The sequence below is a fragment of the Chiloscyllium punctatum genome, chromosome 4 (assembly GCF_047496795.1).
Source record: "Chiloscyllium punctatum isolate Juve2018m chromosome 4, sChiPun1.3, whole genome shotgun sequence".
In the NCBI taxonomy this organism is placed as follows: Eukaryota; Metazoa; Chordata; class Chondrichthyes; order Orectolobiformes; family Hemiscylliidae; genus Chiloscyllium; species Chiloscyllium punctatum.
In genome coordinates this window covers 4,388,471-4,401,459 of record NC_092742.1, presented here as the reverse complement: position 1 = coordinate 4,401,459, position 12,989 = coordinate 4,388,471, and the positions used below count along the sequence as shown (strand labels likewise).

The following is a 12,989-nucleotide window of genomic DNA, read 5'->3' as shown; positions in this document are numbered from 1 at the left end:
CATCCTCCAGGACATTGGTTAGGCCACTGTTGGAATATTGCATACAATTCTGGTCTCCTTCCTATCGGAAAGATGTTGTGAAACTTGAAAGGGTTCAGAAAAGATTTACAAGGATGTTGCCAGGGTTGGAGGATTTGAGCTATAGGGAGAGGCTCAACAGGCTGGGGCTATTTTCCCTGGAGCGTCGGAGGCTGAGGGGTGACCTTTTAGAGGTTTACAAAATTATGAGGGGCATGAATAGGATAAATAGGCAAAGTCTTTTCCCTGGAAAAGTCCAGACTCCCCTGAGAGTCCAGAACTAGAGGACATAGGTTTAGGGTGAGAGGGGAAAGATATAAAAGAGACCTAAGGGGAAACTTTTTCACACAGAGGGTGGTACGTGTATGGAATGAGCTGCCAGAGGATGTGGTGGAGGCTGGTACAATTGCAACATTTAAGAGGCATTTGAATGGGTATATGAATAGGAAGGGTTTGGAGGGATATGGGCCAGGTGCTGGCAGGTGGGATTAGATTGGGTTGGGATATCAGGTCAGCATGGACTGGTTGGACCGAAGGGTCTGTTTCCATGCTGTACATCTCTATGACTCTGTGTCCCTCTCCTGGATGAATACTGATACAAGGTACTCATTTAGAATCTGACCTGTTTTCTCTGACTCCACGCATATCTTTCCTCTGTCCTTGAGTGGGCCAACCCTTTCCCTAGTTACCTTCTTGCTCCTTATGTATGAATAAAAGGCTTTGGGGTTTCCCTTAACCCTGCTTGCTAAGGATATCTCTTGACCCCTTTAAGCCCTCTTAATTCCTTGTTTCAGATTGGTCCTACATTCCCGATATTCTTCCAAAGCTTCATCTGTCTTCAGTCACCTAGACCTTATGTACGTATCCTTTTTCCTCTGAGCTAGTTTCATAATTTCACCTGTCATCCATGGTTCCCTAATCTTGCCATTTCTATCCCTCATTTTCACAGGAACACATTTCTGCTTTACTCTAATCAACCTTTCTTTGAAACCCTCCCACATATGAAATGGGGATTTACCTTCAAACAGCTGTTCCCAATCTACATTCCCCAGTTCCTGTTGAATTTTGGTATAGTTGGCCTTTCCGCAATTTAGCACTTTTCCTTTAGGAACACTCTCGTCTTTGTCCATGAGTACGCTAAAAGTTATTGAAATCTGATCACTATTCCCAAAGTAATCCCCTACTGAAACTTTAACTACCTGGCTGGGCTCATTCCCCAACACCAGGTCCAGTATGGCCCCTTCCTGAGTTAGACTATTTACATACTGCTATGGAAAATCTTCCTGGATGTTCCTTACAAATTCTGCTCCATGTTGATCTATAACTCTAAGTGAATCCCAATCAATGTTGGGAAAATTAAAATTTCCTATCACCACCCTGTTACACCTACGTCTTTCTATGATCTCTCTACAGATTTGTAACTCTGTCTCACGTTCGTTGTTGGGAGGCCTGTCGTACAGTCTCAACAATTGTTACTTAGCGAAAGTGGGTCCTGCAGATGCTGGAGATTAGAGTCAAGATTGGGGTAGTGCTGGAAAAGCACAGCGGGTCAGGCAACATTTGAGGAGCAGAAAAATCGACATTTCAGGCAAAATCCCTTCATGTCATTCCTGATAAAGGGCTTTTGCCCGAAACATTGATTTTCCTGCTCCTCGGATGCTGCCTGCCCTGCTGTGCTTTTCCAGCACTAGTCTAATCTTGACTCAACATTGTTACCGCATCCTTCCTATTTCTGAGCTCTGCCCATATTACCTCACTGCTCGAGTCTTCCATAGTGCTCTCCTTCAGCACAGCTGTGATGTCTTGAGTTGGTGGTTGTAGATGGTTTTAAATCAATGTAGGTTGTGGAGCAGTTTTGAAGAACGGGCAATGATGGTCAAAGTAAGGCAGCAGCTGGTAACGTAGAATTATCAAACAAGAGAACAGAGGAACTTAATAAACCCATTCGGCCCACTTCAGGAGGGGGCTTAGATGAATATTCAGGAGCCGAGTTTGGAGAGGGTTAAATCGGACTGTGGTTCTCCTTATGTGAAATTGAGGGGAAGACATGTTTTGCAGCATTTTATGTTTTTTTAGTTCTGGAAAAACTCAGTAAGTCTGGCAGTATTTGTGGAGAAAAATCAGAGTTAATTTTCAGGTCCAGTTATCCTCCTCCTAAGTTCTGAAGAAGGGTCACTGGACCCGAAACATTACCTCTGATTTCACTTCACAGATGCTGCCAGACCTGCTGAGCTTTTCCAGAAATCTCTCTTTTTATTTCTGATTTCCAACATCTGCAGTTCTTTCAATTTTTTGCTCTAATGTTAAAACTAATTTTCAGTGAGAATGATCTGGAGGAACTGCTCACAACCTACACACATAAAAACAAATCAGCCAGTGTCTTCCTGGGGACTCAAACCAGGAATGGGAACCAGAGCATCGGTATGCAGCAAAACAGCACCAAATCCACAAAAGGTAGGTATCCATCTGCAGCTGGCAAGTAAGAAATACATTACTAACATTATTTAGCAGGGTCTCTTAACTCCATTTATCTACAGAATGTTACTTCCTGTTGTTGTATGTTTATGCAATATTTTTGTCAATATTTTCCTTCTTAAATTTATTCATAATTTCCTTTTTATAATGAGAATCACTTATCGAGTCATAGAGCTGTACAGTATGAAATTAGCCCTGTCAGACCAACTCCTCCAAGCCGACCAAATGTCCTAAATTTACCCAGTCCAATTTGCCAGCATTTGGCCTATATCCCTCTACCCCTTCCTATTCGTATACCCATCTAGATGCCTTTTAAATGTTGTAATTGTATCCAACTTCACCATTTCCTCTGACAGCTCATTCCATACATGCACCACCTTCTGCATGAAAAAGTTGCCCCTTATGTCTTTTTTAAATCTTTCCCCTCTCACCTTAAACCTATGCCTTCTAGCTTTGGACTCCCCTACCTTGAGGAAAAAGACCTTAGCTATTCACCCCCATGATTTTATAAACCTTTTATAAGGTCGCTCCTCAGCTTCTGGGAAAACATACACTGATCATGTTATAAGACCATAAGACCATAAGACATAGGAGTGGAAGTAAGCCCATTCGGCCCATCGAGTCCACTCCGCCATTCGATCATGGCTGCTGGGCACTTCAACTCCATTTACCCGCATTCTCCCTGTAGCCCTTAATTCTCCGAGTCAACAAGAATCTATCAATCTCTGCCTTGGAGACATTTAGCGTCCCGGCCTCCACTGCACTCTGCGGCAATGAATTCCACAGGCCCACCACTCTCTGGCTGAAGAAATGTCTCCGCATTTCTGCTCTGAATTTACCCCCTCTAATTCTAAGGCTGTGTCCACGGGTCCTAGTCTCCTCACCTAACGGAAACAATTTCCTAGCATCCACCCTTTCCAAGCCATGTATTATCTTGTATGTCTCTATTAAGTCTCCCCTTAATCTTCTAAACTCCAATGAATACAATCCCAAGATCCTCAGCCGTTCCTCGTATGTTAGACCAACCATTCCAGGGATCATCCGTGTGAATCTCCGCTGGACACGTTCCAGTGCCAGTATGTCCTTCCTGAGGTGTGGGGACCAAAACTGGACACAGTACTCCAAATGGGGCCTAACCAGAGCTTTATAAAAACTCAGTAGCACAACGGTGCTTTTATATTCCAACCCTCTTGAGATAAGTGACAACATCGCATTCGCTTTCTTAATCACAGACTCAACCTGCATGTTGACCTTTAGAGAATCCTCGACTAGCACTCCCAGATCCCTTTGTACTTTGGCTTTACGAATTTTCTCACCGTTTAGAAAGTAGTCTGTGCTTTTATTCTTTTTGCCAAAGTGCAAGACCTCACATTTGTTCACGTTGAATTCCATCAGCCATTTCCTGGACCACTCTCCCAAACTGTCTAGATCCTTCTGCAGCCTCCCCACTTCCTCAGTACTACCTGCCTGTCCACCTATCTTCGTATCATCGGCAAACTTCGCTAGAATGCCCCCAATCCCTTCATCCAGATCATTAATATATAATGCGAACAGCTGTGGCCCCAACACTGAACCCTGCGGGACACCGCTCGTCACTGGCTGCCATTCTGAAAAAGAACCTTTTATCCCAACTCTCTGCCTTTTGTCAGACAGCCAATCCTCAATCCATACCAGTAGCTCACCTCGAACACCATGGGCCCTCACCTTGCTCAGCAGCCTCCCGTGTGGCACCTTATCAAAGGCCTTTTGGAAGTCTAGATAGACCACATCCACTGGGTTTCCCTGGTCTAACCTACTTGTCACCTCTTCAAAGAATACCAACAGGTTTGTCAGGCATGACCTCCCCTTACTAAATCCATGTTGACTTGTTCTAATCTGACCCTGCTCTTCTAAGAATTTAGAAACCTCATCCTTAATGATGGATTCTAGAATTTTACCAACAACCGAGGTTAGGCTAATTGGCCTATAATTTTCCATCTTTTGTCTTGATCCTTTCTTGAACAATGGGGTTACAACCGCGATCTTCCAATCATCCGGGACTTTCCGTGACTCCAGTGACTCTTGAAAGATCTCAACCAATGCCTCCGCTATTTCCTCAGCCACCTCTCTCAGAACTCTAGGATGTATCCAATCGGGGCCAGGAGATTTATCAATTTTAAGACTTTTTAGCTTTTCTAGCACTATCTCTTTTGTAATGACAATCATACTCAACTCAGCCTCCTGACTCCCTTTAATTGTTGGGATATTACTCCTGTCTTCCACTGTGAAAACTGACGCAAAGTACTTATTAAGTTCTCCTGCTATTTCCTTATCTCCCATCACTAGGCTTCCAGCATCAGTTTGAAGTGGCTCAATGTCTACTTTTGTCTGTCGTTTGTTTCTTATGTATTGAAAGAAACTTTTACTATCATTTCTAATATTACTGGCTAGCCTACCTTCATATTTGATCCTCTCCTTTCTTATTACTCTCTTTGTTATCCTCTGTTTGTTTTTGTAGCCTTCCCAATCTTCTGATTTCCCACTGCTCTTGGCCACTTTATAGGATCTCTCTTTTTCTTTAATACATTTCCTGACTTCCTGACTTATAACAGCAACCTTACCCACAAAGCAACTCCAATATCCCAAATTGCATAGGCTTTGGGTTTTATGTAGACAAAGAAAAGATTTGCACTTATATACCTTTTTTCACAATCTCAGGACCTCTTAAAGTGATTTACAGTTAAGTCACTGTCTAAGTATATTGTGTACACCATTTTGGATTGAGATGAGGAGAGATTTCTTCACCCAGAGAGTGGTGACCCTATGGATTTCTCGACCATGGAAAGCAGTTGAGGCCAAGATTTTGTCTCATTTCAAGAAGGAGTTTGATACAGCACTTGGGACTAAAGGCATCAAAGGATATTGGGTAAAGCCAGAACAGACAGCTGAGTTGGATGATCAGCCACAATCATATTAAATGATGGAGCAGTCTCAGAGGGTCAAATGGCCGAATCCTGCTGCTATTTTCCATTTTCTGCCTTTCCAGCAGTTTCAAAATGAATCACTGTTACAATTTAGGAAATACGACAAACAACTTGACTCATGAAGTCCCTCAAAAATATTTTCTTTTGGGTTGGGAAGTAAGTATTAATCTAGCTCACCAGAGTGAACTTTCATCCTTTTCTAGAAATAGTCTCATAGAATCTTTGATGCCCACCTGAGAGTGCAGATAAGACCTTAATTTAAAGTCTCATCTGTAAGAAGACAAAAGGGTGACAAAGGGGAGAGAGCTCTGTAGAATTATGAAAGAGTTTGTTAGTGTAACTACAGTGTGGTGAAGAATGTAACTAGATACCATCAAAGTAAAATAGGCACCAAGAAATCGAATGGGGAATTCAGGAGAAACCTCCTCTCTCAGAGAGTGATGAGAATGTGGAACTCAGGGAATGTTTGAAGCGAATAGTAGAGATTCATTAAGTGGAGGTAACATCAGGTGAGGGTGGTGTTGAGATCACCGATTGTGAGACGTGGCAAGTTCTGGGATTAATAAGAGCTAGCCAAATGGCAATCATGTAAACACTGTTGACTGATACTAAAACCCATCTGGTTCACTTATGTCCTTTAGGTTAACGTAAATTGCCATTCTTACCTGGTCTTGCCGACACATGACTCCACATTCACAGCAATGTGGTTAACTCTTAACTGACCTCTGGGCAATTAGGAATGGGCAATAAATACTGATCCATACTGACATCCACATAAAATATAGTAGGAGAAAATTCAAGAAGCAAATAGATAGGCAAATGTCTGAGTGTAAAAGCAACAGGTCAGTAATAATAATGACTTGCAGCGACCCAAAAATCAACTGGAATCCAAATATGGTATCGAAGTTCTTGAACTGCATTTAAGAGAACTTGTCTAGTTAGCATGTAACAAGCCCAGTGAGAAAGAAGCCAACTCACAATTTTGTCTCAGGAATGAAGCTGGGCAGGTGGCTGAAGCAGTACCATCCTGGAGTTAGTGATGACAAAACAGTCAGATTTAACAGTGTTATGGAAAGGGATAAAGATAAAACAGGAGCACAAGGTTAAAATTGGGGGGGTGGCAAACATTGCAAAGCTCTGAAGTTAATTGGCAAAAGTGGAATGGAGACAACAAGTGAAGGAAAGGCAGTGGTGAAACAGTGGGAGGCATTTAGAAGCGAGATTTCATGGACACAGTATAAATGTGGCCCCACCAAGAAAAAGGGTAGCACTGCTAAATCTACAGTCCCCTGGTTAACCAGACGCATACAGGGTAAAATAAAGTATCAGAGTAGAGATTGAAAATAGTAAAACTTTAGGAAGCTTAGAGGAGTATCAAAGTACAGGGTGAAGTAATAAAATAAATTAGGAAATGAAAGCGAGGATATGATAATTGCTGGCAAAACCCAGCAGGTCTGGCAGCATGTGTGAGGAGAACATACAATTAAAGTTTTGAGTCCAGTGACTCTTCATCAGAACCAGACTTGAAACATTAACTCTGCTTTCTCCTCACAGATGCTGCCAGACCTGCTGAGTTTCACCAGCAATCTGGCTTTGTTTCAGATCTCCAACATCCTAAGTTCTTTGTTTTGTTTGAGAATGAAAACATATTAGCTGGTAAAATTAGGGGGAATCCAAAATTCATTCAGATCAAGATGATGACTAAGGAAAGGGTTGGGTCTATCAGAGATGTGCACAGAAACTTATGTGCGAGGCAGGAGATGTGGGTGGGATTCTTAATAAGAATTGTCTCTGTCTTTAAAAAGGAGAAGGATGATGTAGGCTGTTAAAGAGGATGATTATGAAATATTAGATGAAATAAGCACATGAAGTACATGACGGACTGACCTCCTTGAAGATGGATAAATGACCCAGCACTGGATGAATTATTTCCCGGGCTATTGATGGAATTCACAGAAGGGATCGCAGATGCACTGAAAATCATTTTTCAATCTTTACTGTCTTTATTACCACAGAGGATTGGTGTGAATATCAATCTAAAAGGGTGCAAGGGATATGCCAAATCGTTATTGGCCTTGCATTCTGACCTCGGTGGTGAGAAACTTACTAGAATCAGCTGTTACTTTGAAATCAGGGACACTCAGCATGGTTTTGTAAAAGGAAAGTCATTTACTAACATAATTGAATTTTTTGAGGAAGTAACAAGATGGATTGATGAGGGCATAGATGTTTTCTACATATATTTTTAGAAGGCAATTGACAAAGGCCAAAATTGCAGACTGCTAAGAAAACTTCCCAGCACTAAGTCAATTTTGGTTCCAACTGACCTTATTCATGGGGTACAAGGAATGAGGTGAGTTGGACCCAAAATTGACTTACTGCTGGGAAAGAAAGGGCAGTGGTTGACAGATGCTTTTGTAAATGAAAAGAGGTTTCCAGTGGTGTTCCACAGGGCACACTGTTGGGTCCCATACTGTTTTGTGGTATGTATTAATGATTTAGATTTAAATCTAGGAGGCAAGATTGGGAAATTTGTAGATGGCAGAAAAGAATGTTCTGGCAGTTGAAAGTGAAAAGGATGGCGGTTGATTGCAAGATGATAACAATGGTTTGGTTGACTGAGAAGAAACGTGGCAAATGAAATTCAATCTGGTGAATTACGAGGTTATACATTTGGGCAGGGAAGGCTAAGCAAGGGAATACACAATAAACAGGAGGATATTGAGAGGGATCGAGACTTGGTCCCTGATGACAGCAGGACAATTAGATATGGTGGTAAAGAAGGTATATGGGATGCTCTTCACCAATAGGTGAAGTATTGTATACAAGATCAAAGATGTAATGCTGCAACAACATAAAACACTGGTTAGGCCACAGCTGACATTTTGTGTCAAATTCTGCTTACCACAATTATTGAAAAGAATTAAATATCTCTAGAGAGTGGACATAGGAAATTTTTAAGAATGTTGCCAGGGTTTGAAAATTGCAGCTACAAAGAAAGATTGAAGAAGCTAAGGTTGGTTTCCATGGCACACAAGATGCTGAGGGGGTTTTTAATTGATGTGAACAAAACCACATCAATTTAAAAAAAAGGCTTGAATAGAGTGGACAGTGAAGACCTGTTCAAACTATTGGAGAGGGAAGACAAATGGTGAGGATACAAAGAGTCTGCAGAGGGAGATACACAAGTTAAGCAAGTCAGCAAAAACTTGGGAAAATGTGAAAAATAAAGGAACTGAATATTATTTAAATAGAGAAAGACTGAGGAATTTGGACATCCTTGTCCATAAGTCACAGAAATCAAATTCAGCCGGCAATAGAGAAGGCCAGTGGAACTTTGGCCTTTATTTCAAAGGGAATGGAAAATAACCATAGAAAAATCTTGGCGAAACTATACAAGGCAGTAGCCTGGAACGCACCACCTGTAAGGATAGTTGAGGCAGAAATCCTCATAACATTTGAAGAAGTTATCTAGATGTACACTTGCAATGCGAAGGCACACAAGGCTGTAGGCCAATTACTGGAAAATGGGATTAGAATAGTTAGGTGGATGTTTTTGACTAGCACAGAGTTGAGCAGCTGAAGAGCCTTTTTCTATGTTGCAGATCTGTATGACTCCCATCTGAGCCCAGTCAAATACTATGAGCAGTTTTGACTCCCTTCTCTAAGAAAAAAACATATACTGGCATTGGAGGCATTCCAGAAAAGGTTCACTCGATTTATATTCATTGATATGTAGAAGAATGTCATGCAACCTTATAGAAACCTATGGTTTCCCCTTGTGGGAGTGTCTCAGACCAGAGGGCATTGTCTCTGAATAAGGGGTGGCACATTTAAGACAGTATTGTGGAGGAATTTCTTTTCTCAGAGGGCAGTGAATCCATGGAATTATTTACCACAGAGGTTTGGATGTTGAATCTATTCAAAGCTGAAATGACAAAATTTTTAATCAGTAAGGCTATCAAGGTTTCTGGAGAAATGACAGAAAGGTGGAATTAAGGAATATCAGATCAGCCATGATCTCATTGAATGGAGATGGATTGAATGTTCTGTACTTCTGTTACTACACCTTACAGTCTAACTTTGATTTATCCATAATTCTCTCCTATTCTCCAGGACCAGCTGTACTCAACGAGAGAAATTCATGTAAATCAGACGGTTCTGGTGATGGCAGGCTCTGTTGTACAGAAAGCCACTCGTTGCAGGACGTCTCCAGTTATCATGTTCACCCTCCACACACAACCCTACAGCAAACAGGCTACCAGCCCATGCCTACTTCCTTACCCACCTGCACGACTCCAACTCAAGATCTAACTACCTCGCTGGCTGAGGTAGTGGGCAGGACTGGCACAGGGGCCGGCAGACTGGGTTCAGCTACCCTGCCATCTCGCCACCCCCTGCACCCAGGCACGATCCAGCGGCCCTCTTCCAGTACTCTCCCAATTGCTCCAGTATCATCTTTCCAAGCAGCTACACAGATCTACAGTCGGAAAATATCCCGCCCGACCTCGGCCACAGCTGGTGAGTGTGTGCAGGACTGTGGAAGCAATGTGTGTCTGTTCCCTTCCAGTTCATTTTACCAAGATATGGATGCAAGAATAATTATATATTTAGAAGTGCAAGGCTTTCTTTCTTTGCTCACTGTTGTGAGTGGTGGTGCCTACATTTTGAAAGATCTGCTCAGTAGTGAGCGATTGGTCACTTTGCTAGGCCTTTTTACAGGCATTAGCATGTGAAGCAGGAATTACAATGATTAAAAATGTTCCTGAAGAGCTAATCAATGTAACAGGTAGTTAGGTCTGCATGAATGTGTATCCCACCATGCCTGCTATTATAACCCCACTTGAGACAATAATCTGTTCACAGTAATACTTTGCTCAGATGAGGTACAGTCGCCATTTTTCACCAGATGAACGTGGCTGTACAAGTGCTTAGGCATTCTAGCTTTTCAGCCTTCCCTCAGTTCCCCTGTCCACCCACATTTTACATAGGAAACCCACTTTTATTTTAAAATAACAGCACAAGGATCTGAGCTTAAACAAACTGAAATTTAAATATAGTACCAGACTATTATTCTTCTTTTGATCTTCTTAATTTTTTTTGAATGCTGTTCTTAGTACTTGGAACAAAATACCTGAAGAATTGACTTAAGAAAAACCTGAGGATATTGTAGTAGCCTTCTGTTATTAGTAGGTGGTAATGAAGGTCTCACCAGGGTGAACCACTTCTTCTGCCCAATGGAAATGCCCATGAAGTTGGAAAGGATCAGAGACTTGACATTATCGGGCCAAACCTCCTAATGGTCCAACCTCCTGCTTGTTCAGTGGATCCATTGTAGAGGCTCACTCCTATACTAACATCAGAGCCTGTCTTTACTAGACTGGTGGTTGGTTTCCAGCTGAGATCTGCTATTGACCCATTTCCTTCATTTCTTCCCTTCCCTCTTGTTGGTAAAAGGCTGAATTTGAGATCAAACATCTTCAGAGATCCTGACCCCCACAATGTCAGGCTGAGAGAGATTGAGTGGCTTCTGCTTTCATACTGTTGATCAAGTCAATCATTTTTTTAAATGTTAAGGTATTGATAGTGTCAGTAGTTGTACGACTGGGCAAGATATGGGAGGTACCAATGTAAAAATAGACATATAAAAGCCAAGCACTGCAACTGTTGGAGATCTGAGATCAAAGTAGAAAGTGTTGGACAAATTTAGCAAATCTGGCTATGTCTGTGAAGAGAGAAACTTCTCCAGGAGTTTCTGTTTCTATTTCATAGCTCTAGCATCTTCAGTACTTTCATTTATATGCCTATTTTTGGCTACAGGCCTTAGCACACAAAGCACTCCATCACAGAAAGACTCATGTTGTGGCCCTGCCTCTCCTCAGGATCTGGTGTTCGATGCCTCAGTCGACTGCCTCAATCAGCAGCAACGGTTGGCACACTGGGGGAAGGTGACCACCAACCCACTCCGAGTGAAGATGTGAACCATGAAGCCATCTCCATCATTCTTCAGCGCTTGGCAGCAAAGCAGAGAGCTCGGCAATACTCTGCCTCGAATCATCTCAATATTCTAACGCAGCAGGTAGGTAATACCGAATTGAAGATCAGTCCTCCAGCAAAAAGCTAACAGATTGTGGCATGATCTGTTTGTAAGCCGAACAAATTCATACATCAAAGTTAAATGAGTCATTCAATCTGTCAAGACCAAGTATTGGATCTGCATTCTTAATACCTTGACTTCTGTTGTGTGTACAGAGGGTATTTTCATGTATAATAATACGGGCAACACTGTTGGAGACAAGCCTGTCATTGTATAACACTGGCATATGGTATTGGTGGGAACTGGTCTGTTCCTGTGTAGCACTGGTGGAGACAGGTCAGTCACTGTATAACACTGGGGCACAATACTGAGGGGGACAGGTCTGTCACTGTCTAACACTATCATACAGTACTGATGGGACAGGTTTGTCACTGTATAAAACTGGGGTACAGTACTGATGAGACAGGTCTGTCACTGTGTAACAATGGAGTACAGTACTGGTGGGGACAGGTCTGCCACTGTATAACACTGGGGTATTGTACTGGGGGGGGGACAGGTCTGTCACTATAAAACTGGGGTACAGTACTGATGAGACAGGTCTGTCACTGTGTAACAATGGAGTACAGTACTGGTGGGGACAGGTCTGCCACTGTATAACACTGGGGTACTGTACTGGGGGGGGACAGGTCTGTCACTATAAAACTGGGGTACAGTACTGATGAGACAGGTCTGTCACTGTGTAACAATGGAGTACAGTACTGGTGGGGATAGGTCTGCCACTGTATAACACTGGGGTACTGTACTGGTGGGGACACGTCTGTCGCTGTATCACACTGGGGTACAGTACTGGTGGGGACAGGTGTGTTGCTGCATAACACTGGGATAGAGTACTGGTCGGGATAGGTCAATCACTGTACAACACTGCGGTACAGTACTGGTGGGGAAAGGTCTATCGCTGTATAACACTGGGGTACAGTACTGTTGGGGTATGGTCTATCGCTGTATAACACTGGGATACTCCCTATTATACAGCGATTACCTCTCCCTACTTGTACTGTACCCCAATGTGATACAGCAACAGACCTATCCCCATAGGTAATGTACCCCAGTGTGATACAACGACAGAACAACAGTACTGGTGGGGACAGGTCTATCACTGTATAACACTGGGGTACAGTACTGGTGGGGATATTTCTGTCGCTGTATCACACTTGGGTACAGTACTGGTGGGGATAGGTCTGTTGCTGTATCAAACTGGGGTACAGTACTGGTGGGGGGACAGGTCTATCACTGTATAATACTAGGGTACAGTACTGATGGGGACAGTTCTATCACAGTATAACATTGGTGGGGACAGGTCAGTTGCTGCATAACACTGGGGTACAGTACTGGTGGGGAAAGGTCTATCGTAGTATAACACTAGGGTATAGTACTGGTAGGGAAAGGTCTATCGGTGTATAACAGTGGGATACAGTACTGGTGAGTAAAGGTCTATT

The 12,989-nt window shown here is 42.6% G+C and overlaps 1 protein-coding gene across 4 annotated transcripts in view; it reads left to right on the top strand.

Annotated features, from left to right (window-relative positions):
- ttll5 (tubulin tyrosine ligase-like family, member 5) overlaps positions 1-12,989 on the top strand; it is a 453,533-nt gene that overhangs the window by 188,239 nt on the left and 252,305 nt on the right. For all 4 annotated transcript variants that reach the window (XM_072567973.1, XM_072567972.1, XM_072567971.1 and 1 more), the window contains 3 exons: positions 2,339-2,472; positions 9,573-9,977; positions 11,339-11,535. In XM_072567973.1, coding sequence (XP_072424074.1) covers positions 2,339-2,472; positions 9,573-9,977; positions 11,339-11,535 — 736 coding nt within the window. The remainder of the gene's footprint in view (positions 1-2,338; positions 2,473-9,572; positions 9,978-11,338; positions 11,536-12,989) is intronic.